Raw genomic sequence first — 17,737 nt, forward strand, 5'->3', positions numbered from 1 at the left:
CCCATCTCCCGTGGAAGTGGGGCGGGAGAGGGTCTGGCCGTGGTACCGGGATGCCGTCCTCACCTCCCCGTCCCGCGGGGTTCTCTCTCCCGGTAGGGCGGCGGGTGCCATGAGCAGCAGCTGCGCGTCCCCCGCCGCCGCCCGCCGCCGCCTGCAGCGCCGGGATCGATAGAGGCGGGGGCTGCGGACGCGCCATGGCCGGCAGCGGCTACACGGACCTGCGGGAGAAGCTCAAGTCCATGATGCCCTACCGGGACGGCCACAAAGGCGGCGGCGGCCTCCCGCGGGAGCCCCCCGAGCCTCCGTACGACCGCAAGCGGCGGCACCAGGAGGACTCCGGCTCCGAGCCCAGCGACTACGAGGAGCAGAAGGAGGAGGAGGAAGCTCGGAAAGTCAAGAGCGGCATCCGCCAGCTTCGCCTCTTCAGCGCCGAGGAGTGCGCCAAGATCGAGGCGCGCATCGAGGACGTGGTGTCCCGGGCGGAGAAGGGGCTCTACAAGGAGCACACGGTGGATCGGGCGCCGCTGCGGAACAAGTATTTTTTCGGGGAAGGCTACACCTACGGGTCTCAGCTGCAGCGCCGGGGACCCGGCCAGGAGCGCCTGTACCCGCGGGGGGAGGTGGACACCATCCCCGAGTGGGTGCACGACCTGGTGATCAGGAAGCTGGTGGAGCACCGGGTGATCCCCGAGGGCTTTGTGAACAGTGCCGTCATCAACGACTACCAGCCGGGAGGCTGCATTGTCTCCCACGTGGACCCCATCCACATCTTTGAGAGGCCCATCGTCTCCGTGTCCTTCTTCAGCGACTCGGCGCTCTGCTTCGGCTGTAAATTCCAGTTCAAACCCATCAGGGTCTCGGAGCCCGTTCTCTTCCTGCCCGTGAAGAGGGGCAGCGTCACGGTGCTCAGGTAACTCGCCCGCGTTGCCGAGGCTCCGCTGAGGAGCCGGGGCCCGGTTGTGTAACACGGATCACGAGGCGCCTCGGGCTCCATCTCCCTCGCCTGTAGGGGTTCGCTGTGCTGGAAGGGGTGAAGCGGGGATTTTGGGGGGTGGTCCCTGCCATGGAGGGTTTGTGTGGGTGCCCTCTCCGTGGGGCTCGAGGCGAATGCTGAGCAAGCCGTTGAGTCGCCGTAAACGGTTAAAATAACTCGTTTGAGGCACAAAATGGATCCTTTGCCCAAGAGTGGTCAGAGCGGAGCAGCTGGTAGGAACGGGGCTCCTGGGTCTATTCTTAGCTCGGCCGGTGCCTCTCTGACCTGACCTTAATCGTGGAGAAGAGGTGTGCGTGGCCTCGTCTTCCCGATCTGCAAACCGGGAATGCTGAAGCCTCCCCTGCCCGGTGAGGATGGGGAGCCCGGAGCGCAGAGCCCCGCGTGATCGTCACTCGGAAGTGCAGCGGGTCACAGGCGCAGGAAAGGACTTGGCGTGTGTTGAGGAAGAGCCGCGGAAGGTGGAATGACCTGCCCAAGGTCACGCAGTTGGTCGGCAGTAAAGCTGGGACTGGCCCCCGGGAAACGTCTGCTTCCGAATGCCGCTGCCTCCCGGTACGGGCTGGGTGAGGGAGCAGACAGGTGAGGGGACAGGAAGGGCTGGAGCCTAGGGATCCTGCTGGCGTCCCAGGACTGCCAGTCCCGTGTGTCCCTGAAGGTCAGAGTGCTCCCTGCCAGGAGCAGGGAGCACCGGGACTCTGCCAGCAGCGCTACCAGCTCTATCCTCGTTTGGGAAGTGGTTTTTTTGGACTGGTGAAGGTCCAGGCCGGTTTTCTGGGCTCCCAGGCCGTAACACAATCCCTCGCTTTGGCTTGTAAATTGATCGCCGCAGGGTTCGGGAAGGAATTTTTTTCCCCCCGCAAACACACGGCCTCCTTGACTGGTGCATCAATAATAAATGCTGAGATCTCGCGTAGCTTTTATCTAGGAAAAGCTGCACAAACATTAACTAATCCTCGCCGTACCCCGGCGTTAGGTAACTTGTGTGGATTAGCCAGGGGAGAGGGAGGCTGCACAGGGAGTTGGGAACGGCACTGAGGATATTTTCTCATTCTCTGGTGGTTTGACAGGGCTCAGGGGGCAGAGGTCAGGGTGATTTTGTGAAATGGGACCCAAGGGGGCCCATCCTGCCCTGTATCTTTTTACTGCAGAACAAACTCCATCCCTGGGGATGGAGTCTGCCGGGTGTGAGGCAGCTGCTCTGTTCCCTGACTTCTCTGAGATACCAGGAGGGAAACTTTCTACCCTAATTTTCCTGCCGGTGATGCAAACCCCTCTGCTGTCTTTCCTCGTCAGGTCTGGATAAATAGTTGTCCTTCCTTTTAGAGCCAGAGGCCACCTTTTTTAAGGACGGTGAAAGTTTTGTCGTGCTTGGAAGCATTCTGGTAGAGCTGCTGGTGCAGGGTCAGCCTCAAGTCTTGCAGTCAAAGCCTCTTGAGAAACTCTGGAGGAGGATGTGCAGTGGAGGATGGTGGGAGGAAGGAGAGATGCTTTCTCTGCTCCAGGACCAAAGAATGATGTTTTCTTATTCCAGACCCTCGCTCTTCCTTCAGAACTGCTGGGAAGAGGCTGCTATCTCAGGGCTCATGGAATTGGAGTCAGGTGTCTGTCAGGGGTGTTTGGGTTGTTGGCCAGTGTCACTCAGGTGCTGTAATCAATTTGTTAATGTGGCTGAATCCTACAAACCAAATGAAGATATCTTAGATAGCTTTTCCCTCCAAATCCAAGGGCTGCTTTCCTACCCACCCGCTGCAGCTTGATCACAGTCAGATGTTCTGCCTTCCAGCAAGTAATAAGACTTTAAAGCAGGGATTATTTCAAATTTGGTACAGCAGTTAGCATGTACTTTACACTCACTTAAGAGAGATTCTGCCAAAGTTCTGTGTTGATAGGATCCTGGCTGGAATCAATTCCTTGCCTCACAGCAGATCTCCTTTGTCTCCTGTCTAACCCCAGCAATCAGGAAGAGCAGGAGAGGTGCAGGCCGTGCTCAGGGGTGTGTCACCAAATCCAGCCCTTGGTCATGACTAAGTCAACTCCCCAAACTTGGCGTTTTCTCCTCTGGGTAAACAGCTGCTGGAAGCAGTTGCCCTGGAGATGGGGAATGGGCACAGATAGAGGTGGCATGCCTGTAATGTCTGGGATTCAAATCCTGCTGGGTCAGTGGCTGCTCCTGGCGTGCAGCCTTTCCGGGAAAGCCGCGTGTGTTTGGGGGCTGTGGAAGTCACGAGGATCTGAAGGAAGCTGTTGGATCCCTCTCTTTGACCCCACAGCTCTCTGAGGCTGGCCCCAGATTGTCCCTGTCCCTGCTCCTGATTTCACAGCTGCCGACCCAGTAGGGATTTTGCACAGGGGCTTTCCCCGTTTCCCTCCCTTGACTTTGTTTGCCTGCCCCGAAGCAGGATGTGGTGTTTGCCAGCACTGAACCTGCCTCAGAGTCCTTGGAAAGTGTTCAGACCTCAAATGACAGGTGAGGTGGAACAAGACTCACGTGGCTGGGCTGTGCCCCTCTGCCAGAAGGCAAAGGCTGAACCACCCATGACCTGCTGAAGAGCCCCTCCCACCTCCAGCAAGGCTCTTTCACATCTGCGGAGAAGATTTGCTCTTGTAGGTTATGGGATCTAGAAGATGGCCTCCTCCAGTCCCCTCGTTTCCCGCAGCCCTGGGAGGCAGGTGCTCCTGCAGGTTTGTCCCAGTGGCAGCCAGGCCAGGAGGAGGCAGCAGCTCAGTGTGTGCTGCTGGATCCCAGTCCTGTCACCCATCAGCTCCCTGGGGAGGGGCTGCTGACCTCACCACGCTGGTGGCTTTTTTCTTGTTTTAACAATAATTTGGTGAGCGCGAATCGATAGAAGCAGTGGATGGAATGGAGGAATTTGCCTTTTCATTGGGGGAACGTGTGCCTTGAGAATGCTTGGGCTGGGAAAAAGGGAGGGAGCAGGGGATGTGTGGAGCCAGCTGGGATGGGGGGTTCCAGGTGGATCCCTGCCCTGCAGCTGCCGTCGTAGGAAGCAAATCCCAGCGCTGAAACTGCCAGGTATGTTGTGTGAGCGTTGGAAAGAGTGCAGCTGCAGGAACGAAAGGCACAGGTAACATTTCCCGAGTTCTGGGAGCCTGTGCCGTACAAGCTTCCCTCCTGCAGCTGGAGAGTGCTCCAGGTCGTCTCCTGGCTGTTTGTCGTGGCAGGGGAGCGCTGTGATGCGTGTCCCTGCTGTTGTCTCGAGGCGTGCCTGGTGGAAGCATAATCAGAGCAGGTCGGAGTGGCTGGAGGATGAACCTCCTTCCTTCCCAGCTGGAGGAATCTCTGCAGCTGTCTGCTCCAAAATAGCCTGATCCCTCAGAACAGGCTGTTGGTGCAGAGGAAGTTCCACGTGTGCCGGTGGTGATGAGGCAGAGATTTGTTCGAGCTTTTCTTGTTAGAGTCTGTAGAACTTCAAGGCTTCCTTTCTGGTGACATTTGCACAAAAATATCCACTTTTATCTTGTGTGAATCAATTCTGGCTCGGCAGAGGCTCTTCTGCATGGAAAAAGAGAGTCAGGGAAGCGTTGGGGGTGTAAGGTTTGGCAGGTTAGGTTGGGGTTGGGGGTTTGGTTTTGGGGTAGTGTATGGAAAACATCAGCAATTCCCCGTGTTCTTCTGGAAAACACTCTGGGATAGAGATGTCACACTCGAGTGTTCTTGTGGTATGATTTTCCTTTCCAGGTTACTTCAGATTCCTTCTCTGGGCAAGAAATCTGTGGGTAGACCCTTGATAGCATTATGGGTGTTTTTCTTCAGGGTGTGCCCCTTCACCCATCCTCAGGGCGTGCAAGGCTGGGCAGTGGGTGAGGAGTTCATGCTGGCACAAGGCAGCACAAGCATGACACAACCAAATAATGCTTTTCTTTCATTTCTCTGCCTGTGCAGGGCACACCATCATTATATATGATATGTATAATGTTTTCCCACACCGGTTTGGCACTGGGGCAGAGTGGTGTGTCCCCCTTAGGGCCTCACACCGGAGTGGTGGGGCTGTGTGATGCTGTCTCTGGGTATCTGGGACCACAAACTTCCTGGTGCCACTCTGGAAGTGATCTGGAAAGAACGTTTTTGCCTGGGAAAGGAGTGTCCAGGCTGATACCTCGTGATGGACAGTGTGGGTCTGGAAGCAGACCTTTCCCTGGTGCTCGGGATGCTGAGTTGAATGTTAACGTGGGTGATATTCATGAATTCACTGGAGCTTGACGCAGAGATTCCAGGAACATAATAGAGCATCATCAGAAGCCCCTTGGCGTAGCGCTGTCGCGTTCTGCAGTGCCTGGAGCACGGTGAGGATGGACACCACCCCTGCTTTAACTGGTCAGGGCTTGGATTTTTAGCTCTCCTTTAGCAGTAAATCTGTGTGTGAGGAGGTGTTTCTGGGTGAGTGGGTGGGTTATCTAACCAGATCAAGGAAACCTGGTGCTGTCCCTGGAGAAGACTTGCGTGTGCGATCTCTGTTCTCTGCTTGGGTTGTCCTGAATAAACTGCCAGCCCCTGACCCTGCTGTGCCAGCAGTGGCACGGAAAAACCTTGTGGGGATGCTGGGCCTGGTGATTTCTGCTTCAGGCTGGGTGTGCAGGCTTGAGCAGCCTTCACCCAAGTGCTTTCCAAGGTGTTCCTGCCCTTGTTGGGTGTTTCAGGAAGCTCTGAGGATGTTTAGCCTCTCTTTTTTTCCCCTGTACTGGACTCCAGGAGGTTCTCAGTGAGCTGACACACTCCAAACTGCAGGTAGAGGGCAGGCCCCACCGCTGGGACGTGCTGGCTCACACCCTTGGAGTGATGGGATGTGCTCCCAGCACGGTTTGTGTGTCAGAGCAGGTGTGGTGGCCGCTCTGCACGGACCCACCGTGATTTCACCTGTGCTGTGCTGGGCACAGGAGTCCAGCTGAAAACAGAAGCAGCCATGAGGAAATGTTCCAGCGTGTTGTGGGAAGCTGGGGCTGTCCTTGGCCGTGCTTTTTCTCCAGCCTGCTGAAAACGTGGAGTGTCTGGAGTCAGGTCACACAGTGAAACACTCCTGCTGACAACAGCTACTGCTTGGGCCTGGGCTTTTCCTCAGCCCAGGGAGCTGTTCCACCCTGTTACAGGGAGGTTTTAGAGGAGTGCAGCTTGGTTTGCAGGTCTGAATTTAGGTTACCCCATGTGTATTGGGTTAGGGCTGGTGATGATCCTATGGTGGCTGAGGATGTACCGTATGATGGGAAGGGTGATGAGATGTCTGTGCCTAGGGAAAGGGGCTGAGAGGCTCAGCTGTTACCACAGCTGCACCCCTCTGTGACTAAAAAACCTCCTTGGTCTGTTACGTGTTTAAATCTGGGTGTGCTGCACATCTGAGCTGTGAGAGATGGCTTTTCTCATAGGCAGGCATTTCTCATGTTTTCAATGATGCTTTGGAGGAACGTGCTCATTTTTTCCCCTGTTGCTTTCTAATTTCTTCGTAAATTAATTGTCTGAATCTACAGTTCTGCATTGCTACGTGTTTTATTTCACAGTGCTGGAGCAGGTGGCAGTTTCCTCTGGGGTATGCTGAAAAATTGAGTCATGAAACCCTCCAAAACCCCCTGACCGTCCTCATTCTTTCCCGATATTTTTTTCCTTCCTGTAAGTCTAGCTCCTCTGGGGTGGTGGTGTTTGCAGGAGGAATTCCTGGTGGAAGTTAGGAAATACTGACCAAACTGAGCTGTTGAGGCTGGAAACCACTTTCTGCTTCTGCCTGGCATCTCCCTGACGGTGGCTTTTTGTTTCTGTTGTCAGTGGGTATGCGGCCGACGAAATCACACACTGCATTCGACCACAGGACATCAAGGAGAGGAGAGCTGTCATCATCCTCCGAAAGTAAGTGTTGAAGCCCTCCAGACAGCGAGATAAACGGGGATGTGGTGTCATGATGCTTAAACACTTGAAAACTGCCTGGCTTGTTAATTTGCTGGCTTGATCTCGCACCTTGATTAGGTGTCACTCTGACGCTCGCTCGGGGTTGGAAGTGGAAGTGGCTGGAACCTGTTCCTGCAGGGTTAATCTCTTCTTGGCTCTGTGCAGCAGCACTTCATTGCAGTGTGGGGTTGCAAACCCTGCTGGTGCCCAGACTGGCTTCCCTTGGCTGCCCAGCTCCCAACACTTAGGATATCAAACTCTCTTGTTTTGGGCTGTGTGTTCAGGCGTCTGGTTGTGTGATATCCACATGTGTGAGTTACCTGGACGGTTTTTTGAGGCTGGTGCTTGTGATGAAGAATGTCCTATGTAGCAGAGGAAGTTTTCTTGGTGTGATGGCTTTTGTTTGCTGTGGGGAGAGGAAGACACTGGCTTTGGAGGGAGACACGTAGAGAGTTCAATGCTCATTACAGAGCTTGTCCTTCGAGTCTGTTTGGTAGCCAAGCTCCATAAACTGTTTGAGAAAGGGGCTTCCTGTTCTAGAAGAGCACTCTTGATGGCATTTCATCAATCAGTGCTTGTTCCTAAAGCTCTTAAGAGAATGGAGACAAAGTAAACTAACCCCACCCCTAAGTCCCTCGGTAAAACCTTCTTTTCTGCCTAGAAATGTCCCCTCTCCTCAGTTCCTTCTACTAGGAGACTGAAAAATGTGACTGCCGCACATTGACCCCTGCTGACTGTGCCTTGGAAGGTCTTAGCAGTAATTCTGCTGTCAAGAAGGATCTTTGTAAATGAAAACAGGCAACTTTGAGTCCTGTAAACCCCGCCAAAACCGTGGGCATTGGTGGCAGGGCTGTGGTTGTGGCCCAGGCTGGCATAAGGCTCGCGGGCAAGCGGTCTGGATTCAGACTGGATGAGTTTTTGGATGGCTTAGTCGGTTTCAAAACAAGTCTGGCAACATTATGAGGATGTGGCACAAAGCCAGTGGAGTGGAGTTGGACATCTGGTTGGAGAAACCCATGGAATGAAGGCAGCAAAAACAGCAGCCCTGAGGCATTAGCCAGGCAAAATCAGCCCAGACCCAGGGAGGCAGGATGAGATGTGGCAGGAGATAGAGTGGGATGAAAGGCAGGCTGTAGCCAAACCACCCCACAGCTGGGCATGGCCACGTGAGGTTTGAGGCTGTGACAGGAACTTACAGCTGTTGTGCTCATGGCGTTGGAGCAGCCAGGGAAAAGCAGCACAAGGAGGCATCTCCAAGTTTTGTTGCTGCTTTTCTTGGACTTTGGGGAAAAAAGAAGCTGCCTGTCCTAGGTTGTGGAGCAGTTCCCTGGAAAAGACAGACTCAGATAAGTAAGCTAAAGCTGCCCAAACTGGTGCAGATATTGAATGTGCCTGTTTAAACTGGCTCTGCCTCTTGCTTTCTCCAGCCTTGGTAAGCCAAGGGTGTTGGATTGTTTCAGTCAAGCCTGGCTGCCCTCAAAATGCATCTGGGCAAGAAGGGATCTTAAACCTCACCTTGTTCTCACCCCTGCCATGGGCAAGGACACCTTCCACTAGCGCAGGTTGCTCAGAGCCCCATCTAGCCTGTGCTTCTCTGGGCAACCTGTGCCAGTGCTTCACTGCTCCCTGAGTAAAGGATTTCTAATAAATAGCTAATCTAAATCTTCCCTCTTTTCATTTAAAACTGTTCCCTCTTGTCTTATGACCATCTCCCCGTGGAAAAAGTTGCTCTCTTGTGTTTTTTATGAGCCCCCTTTAAGTCCTGGGAGGAGCAGTGAGGTTGTACCCCTGGTTGGTTGTGCCCAGCTGACCTGGTGCATTCCTGCTGAAGGAACAGAGCTTGTAGCTCTGCTGGCTTTGTTTGCTCATCCACCCTGATTTTTGGGGCCTGATTTGCTTCGTGTCAGAGCAGAATTGTCTTTGAGGGGGCTGACCCGACAGACAGGCCAGACGAAAACCACCCCGGGATTTTTCCTCTTGAGCAAAGCATAAACCCCCTGGTAATTATTCCTGCGTAACCTCCGCAGCCGCGGCGAATCCGTGGCAACGTTTGCCAGGGGCTGCGCTGTGATTGCTGCCAAACAAACAGAGCTTATTCATTGCTGCTTATCCCCGGCGAGGGCGGCCGCGTCCCCTGCGCGTCCCCTTCGGCTGCGCCGCGTCCCCGCGCCGTGGATGGCCGCACAAGCGCCATTCCCCGGGCCCGGCATCACGAGACTTTGCCTGGAACAGGCTGTTATGCAACCGGGAAAGCAGCAACTTCCGCCGGTGGCCCGTGAGCACCAGAGGCTCGGGAGCAGCCGGCGGCCTCGTAAAAACTCCTCTTTTTCGTGGCGAGGATCGGCCCTGAGCTTTCCCGAGCAGATCAGTTGGATCATCCCAGCTGGAGCTGGGGTATTTGGCTCTGAATTCTGCCAGAGCCCGCTGGGTCCCAGAGGTTTGAGCCTGGCTCTGCTCTTGCCTCTGCTCTGAGCGTGTTTTCGCTGCCAGCAGCAGGAGCTGGAGGAGCAGTGGGGTTTTGCAGGATTCTCCAGAGCGGTGTCGTTACCAAGCGGGTCATAAACACTTCAGTACTCGGTGTTTCCTGTGTGTTGGATCACAGGGCTGCTGGGAGCCAGCGGGGTTTGGGAGTGCTTTGAGCCTCAGGAGTAATGGTGCTCTCAGTTTATGAGATGCTGGGAGAGGTAACGTGGGAGGTGGATATAGAAATGTGACCTATTGAACCGGGTCTTGAAAGTAATTTTAGAGGTTTTTGCTGCCATTCTGCTTTCACTCTCATAAATAGAGTTTCTCTGTTTAAGTTAGGTTGGTACATTATTCTCCATTTTAGTGTCACCTCTCCTTGTACCTGGCCAGAGGGAGCGTGGCTGCTGTTCCCTTGCCCTCGCAGTGTGTTGGGGGTTGGTTAGTTTGAATGGCAGCCGTGCACTTGCTGTTGTATTTGAGAGGTATTTAAACCACCTCGCTTGTCACGGGCAGGATCTGCAAGGCCTTTGATGTACAGGCTGGACTGGGTCCAGCCTTGGAGCTGAGAACAACTCAGGGTGACAGCGTGGACTAGCAGAGGCTCCAGCCTGGCAGCTGCCTGTGGAAGTGTTCCTTGTTTCTGGCGTGCTCTGGGCAAACTCAGGCTGCCATGCCCAGCTCTGCCTGTGCCAGACTGGCATCACCCTGATTAGCTGAAGAGGCTCTCCCTGATGGCAGAGAGAAGCTTGGCAACTGGATATGTGCTTCCTAATGGAAGTTTAGATTGGGATTCTCCTGTGGAAACCTCCCTCAGGAGCTAAAGTTCAGCACTAGAGAGCAAGTAGTTGTTCTCCCCCTTCATTTTTGCTGCCTCCTCCACCTGTGCACGACTGCAGTCCTGTGACAGTTCTCCTTTGGGGTGAGCTGTGCTTGCTCTCCAGCATAGCTGGAACATGTGCAGAGCTGCTGGCAGGGATGTGTGGTGCAGCTTCTGTTTGCTACACCTTCTCCTGACTCGTACTTCAACTCTTTGCACCTCTTAGTCAAGCTGAGGAACGCCTGACCCCGGGAGATCCGTGGGCAGGAGGGAGTTTCCAGGTGGAAGCAGTTATTGCTCTTGCAGGTGATGATACTTTTGCAGGGCATCTCCCACCCAGGTAGCTTAACTGGAGCTGTGAGTTATTGCCAAGTGATTTCATGGGATTTCACAGCTGCTCCTTATCCCAGAGCTGGGGTTGCAGTGAGCCTGGCACCTTTTGCATTCACCTCGTGACTGTGTGTCCCTAAGCCAAGGCAAGATAAAGGGGAATGGCTTCAAACTGACAGAGGGTATGTTTAAATTAGATATAAGGAAAGAAATCCTTTCCTGTGAGCTTGCTGAGGCCCTAGCACAGGTTGCCCAGAGAAGTTGTGGCTGCCCCATCCTTGAAAGTGTCCAAGGCCGGGGTGGACAGGGCTTGGAGCAGTCTGGTCTTGTGGAAGGTGGGGGTTGGAAATGCGATGATCTTCGAGATCCCTTCCAACTCAAACCATTCTGTGATTCTGTGAAGCTTCTAGCACCACAAAACTGCAGCTTGTTGTGCTGTGGAGTGTGGTATTCCTGCCCCTCCTGCCAAGCCGTGTGGTTGGGGTGGAGGGTTCTGCTGCGACGCCAGTGATTCTGTAGAAACTCCTTGCAAATTCTCTTCTCTTTTAAATATTTTCAGAACAAGACTAGATGCACCTCGATTGGAAACAAAATCCCTGAGTAGCTCTGTGTTGCCACCAGGTTATAACTCTGACCGCCTGCCGGGAGGCAACCGGGACCAGATCCTGAAACCAAAGCGGTCCCATCGCAAAGCGGATCCTGATGCTGCCCACAGGTAGGATCATCTCTCCTCAGAGCAGTGTTTGGGATGGTGTTTCTGAATCAGTGCATAGCTGAGGTTCCTGGCCCTCAGAACATATTTAAAACCATTCCGATTTGCACCTGCCAGGTGCTTTCTGCAATGCCCAGATCTGTTTTATCAGAATGAGCACTTTATATGTTCCTCCCAGACTTGTGGAGGCTGAGCTCTGGCTGTAAGCAGCTTACATTGTTTATCCTGTGAGTGGCATAATGAAGAAGCAATAGATTTGGCTGGCTTTTGATAATGCAGTCATTCAGAACAATAGTTTCCCTGCAGCTAATCATTTCTGACCTCTATTGCCAAGCAACCTGTGCAGCTGCATTAAACTATATTATGAAAGCAGTCCAGGGAGGGAACGTGAGTGTTTGCTATCTGGAAAAGGTTAAGGACTTTTTGCAAAGCTTCTCAGGCCTGTTTTGATTCCAGAGCTGTCTGTGTGTATTTTTGTGTGAGAAACCAGACTGTGTGGATGCTTAAGCCTGACCTTCAGGGAAGCTCCTTGCTGAGGTTTCAGACAAGCAAGGCATCCCCTAAACACCTTGGTGTGAGCACACTGATGGCTGTGAGCGATAGCCAGTCTGCCAGGGGTCCTGCATATTCCAATTCCAGAGCTCCCTGAGGATCCTGATGGCATTCCCTGCACAATGGGTACAACCCAAAAGTTGACTTGGTGGCAGGGCTTGGCTGCCGTGCGGTCCCAGCCCTGTTTGAACCTGTCCTGGAGGGAGGAGGCTGGGGAGGGATTGTTTGTGAGCAGTGTTCATTCACCTGGACGCAGGCCGGGAAGGTGGAGGAAGATCTGAAGCCGGGCTGCAGATGCAGCTTCCCTGGGAGCAGGCAGAGGGCCGGTGTCCGATTAGAGGAGCGATCATGCAGGACAAATGTGCGCATCCGTCAGAGCTGTTTGTCAGCCTGGTGTGACCTTATCGGGCTGTGGGGGATGGCTTGCATAGCCTCCTGCAGCAGATGGGTGTGAAAAACATGTTTTTCTCTTTCTGTGGCCTCAGAGACTCGAGCATAACAGGTAGTTTTCATGGCTATCATAGTGGGATCTCTCAGGAGCCGTTTGGATAAAGTGGTGCGTGCAGCCCACCAACCCAGTCCTGCTAGAAAGTGATCCTGCTAGCAATAACAATGGCACTGTGCTAATATTTGAGAGGACAAAGGATTTTGGAGCTGCGCTGTGATCCTGCACCATAAGGAGCTCAGCTCTGTGCTCTAAATTCTGCTGCAGTAGAGACAGACCCCTCTGCCCAAGGGATTCTTCTTGGGGCCACGAGCTGCAGGTCAAAAAAAGAGGTGACTGGAAGTGTTCTGGTGGAGGTAAAGGCCAGAGCTTGCCTCGGGAAGGGGAAGAACTGTCCCATCACAGCAAAGTTCTCAGCTCCCCTTGGGAGGTGCAGCTTGGTGACGTTGTTCCTGCTCTGCCAAGTACCCGGTGCTGGTAAAGCAGTGGGAAAACGGGCAGAGCTATCCCGGCAAGTAACCCACAGGCAGCGTCCGGGAGGAGGGCCTGGATCCCGTCCTGCTGCGCTCTCACTTCTGTTTCCTCCCTCTCCACAGGCCACGGATTCTAGAGATGGATAAGGAGGAGAACAGGCGCTCGGTCCTCTTACCAAAACATAGGAGACGGAGCCACTTCAGCTCCGAGAACTATTGGCGAAGGAGCTACGAGTACACAGAGGACTGTGACGAGGAAGAGGAGGACGGCAGCCCCGCCAGGAAAGTTAAAATGAGGCGACACTGAGGATTGCACTTCCCGGGCTCGTGGAGCTGATGAGATTGGCCTCCAGTCTGTGGAAACTTTCTCCTCCCTCTGGCTATCTTCCATCTAGCTTCAGTTTTGGTTTTTCCTTTCAGGCTGAAGAGTAAACAGGAAGGATTTGGTTTTATGAATGGAGGAATGCTGAAACATACGTGAGGATGGAACGTGTCCAGTGCACGTGGTGTCCTGAGTCACGGGTCAAGCGGGCATCTCTCCCTTAGGAAGCAGATAAAGTTATGCCAGGTTGTCTGTTGGGATTTCTTTTGAAAACACCAAAAAGTTTAACTGTTTCATTGCGCGAGATTCAAGAATTGTATTTTTGTTTTGGTTTTCGGTTGGTTTTTCTTTCTTCTTTTTTTTTTTCTTTTTTTTTTTCTTTTTTTTTTTTTTTTTTTTCTTTAACCCTTTTCTTTTCCAAATGTTCTAAATATGATGTTTGACCCCAGGAGCTGAAATTTCCATGGTGGGCTTGTATTCCTTGTTTCACCAAAGGGCTCCTTGGTCTTTCCTTACATGGTGGTTTTCAGGTCTGTTTTAAGGGTGCCCTGCAGTAACTGGAAGTTTGAAGCTTTGCAGACCCCTCTTGCTGCGATCGATTTCAAAGGGTTTAGGACATTTTTGTTGCACTTTAGTGTTTTAAATGCCGTAGGTTTCCTTTCCAGACCCTTTTCCCAAGCCGGCGTGGGCTCGCAGCGCCGTGTCCCTGCGCTGCCCTCTCCGAGAAGAATGTACTAGAGCTCTGGTTTCTCAGTGCTGGTCTGACACGGGGCGTGCTGTGGTTGAGGAGGAAGGAAACGTGGCCCAGCGTTGTCCTGAGATCCATATTGGAATCTCAGGGCTGCCAAGTGGAGGGATCACACTGAGCACGTGCTGCTTCCCAGAGCTGGGGATAGCAGAGAGGAGTAGGAGACGCTGTGCTTGTGAGGGCTTGTGCCTTGGGACTCCTGAGAAGAGCCCTTCTCTGCCTCTTCCAGGTGGAGAGAGCTGAGCTGGTGCAGCATTCCCAGCACAGTGTCCCATCCCAAGGGACTGGCTGCACTCTCACAGAGCAGGAGCAGGAGCTGCTGTGGCCTTGGGGGAGCTGAGCAGCTCTGTCCCCTCCGAGGCTGGCTCTGGGAGCAGGGACACTGCAGGGGTCGAGTTTGGCCCCAGTTCAGTGCATCCAGCGCTGAAGTTGCCTGCTTGCTCCTGGCTTGTTCCTGCCCTTTGTTCCTGGGCTAGGGAGTTTTCTGGTTGCTACAGGAAATGCTGAGAAGAATCAGAAGTTCAGCCCTGTGGAGTTGTGTTAGAGCATCTGCCATCATCATCCTCTTCTCCCACCTGGTTTGCGTTAGCCCAGACCAAAGCCTTGGTGTTTGCAAAGTTTGGGGCCCAATGCCATATTTAGAGCTGTACTTTTAAGGAAATCTTCCTCCAGTTGATTCTTTGAACCCAAGTGTTGGCCGTTGTAAGGAGTAGTCTTATTTTTAAATTTTTACTGCTTTGCCCTCCCCTCCAATTGTAGTTTTTCTTAGTGTCGTGTCCCCCACACACTTCATGGTCTGCACGCTTGGCAATAAAAAGATGTAATATATTTTGAAACCCGTTTGCTGCTGTCTCAAGGGGCTCCTGGTCTAAAACAACCACGCAGGTGTTGTTCCCTGCAGTGCTGATGGAGGACATTTGCTGACATCTGGGTGCCACTGTCTGATTTTCACCCGGTGTTGGGGTTCTGCTCAGGCTGGATCTTGTCACGTGAGCCCGGAGGATGCTGCCATCTCCTTCAGCACAGTGCTGGTCTCTGGGGGTGTTGGTGAGGTCCCCAGTGCCTGTCTCTGATTATCCAGTGGTTTCCCTGGTGAGAGCCCCCACTGGCTCCGTGCTGAGGCACAGCCTCTGAAGGAACGTGGCTTGTCAGTCCAGCGATCCAAAGGTTTGTGCTTCTGCTGCTTGTGAAACCTTGAAAATGCCGTTATCAGACCACACGAAGCATTTGAAGCAATGTTCCTCGCCCTCCCAGCTCTCTGCTGCGAATCCAGGCCAGCTCTTGGCTACAAAGCCCTTGTTTTGGAAAGCTTGGCATTCCCCTGATGGCAAAAACGCACGCAGGGAGCAGAGATCCTTTCTCCTCCTGATGGCTTTGTCTTTCTGGATCCATCCTGGCCATGCCCTGTGCCCATTGCGGTGCCGGGCTCTGCTGTGGGTGCAGACGGTGACAGAGGTCACTCCCAGAGGTTTTGGCTCTCCCCTCTCCCCTCCTGGCTCCCAATTCTATCCCTACCTCTCCAGTATGGATACTCTACCCTGGTGTCAACTCAAAATGAAGCTGGAGCAGCCGGCCTTTCCACAGCTGCTTCCCAGAGCAGGACTTCCATGGGATGAGGAGCTGGCTCTGTCTCTGGACATGCTGAGGTCTTACCTCTAGCCTGGTCCCAGCCCTCACCTCATCCCGGTCCTTGTGCAGTCTGTGTGTGTGCAGGTTTCCTTTCCCAGCTTGTTTCGATATTCCTGCATGTCCTGCTCGGGAGCTTTTCCCTCCTTCCCTCTTCCCATCCATGCAGAGGGGTCAGAGCAGGCAGCTGTGGCTGAGGGGACACGAGGAGCTCCTCTCCAGCCACGATCTGCTCTTGGTTTTTAACCCGACTGGTTGGGGCTTGACACCTTGGCGAGAGAAGGGAGCAGGATGCAAGCGGGCAGAACCCGCAGCATCCCTCAGGAGAGGAGTCCCCAGCGTGCACGCAGGGCCATCTTCCCACTTGTACAGACATTTTCTATAGACACGGATGTATATGTGTAGATAACGTGGTTTTTTAACTCTTTTGCACTGAACAACATGGGAGTGAAACCTGGATTCGAAACTAGAAGACATTTTTCACACGGATCCAGAGGTCTGGATCCTTCCTGTAACCTGTCTGGTTGAAACTGTGGCTCGGAATTCCTGGTTTTCTCTGCTGGGCTGCACACAGGCATCAGGTCAGGCTGGTGGCGCGGGGCTGGTGCTGAGCAGGGAGTGGGGCGAGCTCCAGTTTGGAGGCAAAACTTCTCCCATCTTCCCTCCAGGCTGGGCTCATGCACAGCCCCGACCCCGTTGGCTTTGTGGTGTGTCTGACCTGGCTCTGTGTGTGTTGGTCCGACCTCTCCATCCACCCACAGCGTGTCCGTGCTCAGCCCCAAACCGGGAGCTACATCCAGTGTGACAATCCACGTGCCCAGACCCACAGCCCAGACCAGGAGAACTGTCTTTCCTAAGGAAGGGGGAGGAAGGTGGGGTTCATCCCTGCTTTGGTGGGGTTCATCCCTGCTTTTTTTTTTTTTGCAAAGAACAGGAGGAATTGGGGTTTGTTACTGTTGCCGTATCTCCAGAAGGGCCAGTGGTGGAATTATCCAAGCCCATGGATTAAAAAAGCTGCCAGGCTTTGAGGAGGGCTTGGGGGAGCTGGGGTCTAGACCCCCACCAGCAGCAAAGAGTCTTTTACCTGCCAAAATTGTTCCCTTTCCCTGTTGGGAGGAGAAACATTCGGCTGAGAAATGCCTCTGCTCCTTCCCCTGCCTACACTTAGAAGTTCTGGCCGACTTTAATTTTTGTTCTTTTAAAAGAGTCTAATTTTTTTGTTACCAATAAAAATAAAAATTAAAAAAAAAAATAAAAAGAAAGTGGCAATATTTTTTTCTGTAAGCTTTTCCTAGGAAAAAGCATGGTTTGTAACAAAGTTGTACAGTTCTGAAGTTTGAGATACGAGAAGTACTGTGTGAAACGCTGTAAATGGGGCAGAGATTATTTTATGTACAGTCTGACGTGGGGGAATCTTTTAATTCCAGTTGATTCTTAGGAAGAATTTGGTTCTTCACTGTCAGGGTTTGGAATTTCATGGTTTCATTTTTTTTTTTTTTTTTTCTTGTATAGATTGCTGCATTAATTGAATAAAAGCAGAAAGCATCACTCGGCCTGACTGTGTGGTAATACTGGGGGCCAAGACGTGCCTCGATTCCCCCTGGCAGGAACGAGGTGGTTGGGAGCAGGGAACTGGTTCTAAATAAAGGGAGTCACCGGCTCCCTGGGGACAGGGTGGCCAAATGTGGTGGCTGTGCTTCCTGTGATGTCCTAGAAAGCAGGGACAGGGATCCCTGCCTTCCTCCTGCTCCTCCTCCTGCCAGCACCCTGTGCTTTGGCCTCTCACCCTCTAGAGAGATGGTGGGGTGGCTGTGAGGTGCCAGAGAGGGGATGGATGGAGTCTGCTGGTCTCGTGTGTGGCCTCGCTTCTTCCTCCTCTCTTCTTTCTTTCTTTGCTTCTCTCCTCCCTTTTCTCTCCATCTACTCTCCTCTTCCTCCTGTTTCTCCTCTTCCTCTCCTCCCTCTCTTCCTTTCCTCTCTTCTTCACATCTCTCTCTGCCTCTCGTCTCTCTCTCTCTCTCTCTCTCTCTCTTCTCCCCTTTTTGCTACCCCTTTCTTTCTCCCCTTTGTTCTCCTCCTTCCTCCTTTTCTCCCTCCTCAGAGCAGACCCACACCTGGCTCCAGCCTCTCCACCCTCAGTCCCCGGGGCTGTGCCTGCGGCTCAGGCCCCTCCATCCATCCATGAGCCCACAGCTCATCACCGGGGCATCGCTCCCCGCTCGCCCCCGGGCTGTTTTCCGCCCCAAAACCCTGCGTCACCCCAGTGCCGCATCTCCCCGGGGCCGGGGTTAGTCAGCAGGGAGGGGAAGCCATGCCCTGCCCGGGGTGACTCACCCCAAAACTGGGTGCAGGGCAGGTTGCT

General features: G+C 53.4%; 1 protein-coding gene across 1 annotated transcript; it reads left to right on the forward strand.

Moving 5' to 3' along the window:
- Positions 1–125: 125 nt before the first annotated feature.
- Positions 126–16,923, forward strand: ALKBH5 (alkB homolog 5, RNA demethylase). Its single transcript, XM_040079086.2, has 4 exons — positions 126–910; positions 6,765–6,845; positions 11,057–11,212; positions 12,803–16,923. The coding sequence occupies exons 1-4, from the start codon at positions 195–197 to the stop codon at positions 12,984–12,986; spliced, it is 1,137 nt and encodes a 378-aa protein (XP_039935020.1). The 5' UTR covers positions 126–194; the 3' UTR covers positions 12,987–16,923.
- Positions 16,924–17,737: the final 814 nt, after the last annotated feature.

The sequence above is a fragment of the Hirundo rustica genome, chromosome 15, assembly GCF_015227805.2.
Source record: "Hirundo rustica isolate bHirRus1 chromosome 15, bHirRus1.pri.v3, whole genome shotgun sequence".
Classification (NCBI taxonomy): domain Eukaryota; kingdom Metazoa; phylum Chordata; class Aves; order Passeriformes; family Hirundinidae; genus Hirundo; species Hirundo rustica.

Excerpts from the sequence above, each read along its gene's own strand:
- ALKBH5 (XM_040079086.2), top strand. The coding sequence starts at position 195 with ATGGCCGGCAGCGGCTACACGGACCTGCGGGAGAAGCTCAAGTCCATG. Across the intron at positions 911-6,764 it reads GGCAGCGTCACGGTGCTCAG|TGGGTATGCGGCCGACGAAA; the intron begins GTAACTCGCCCG and ends TTCTGTTGTCAG. Across the intron at positions 11,213-12,802 it reads GATCCTGATGCTGCCCACAG|GCCACGGATTCTAGAGATGG; the intron begins GTAGGATCATCT and ends CCCTCTCCACAG.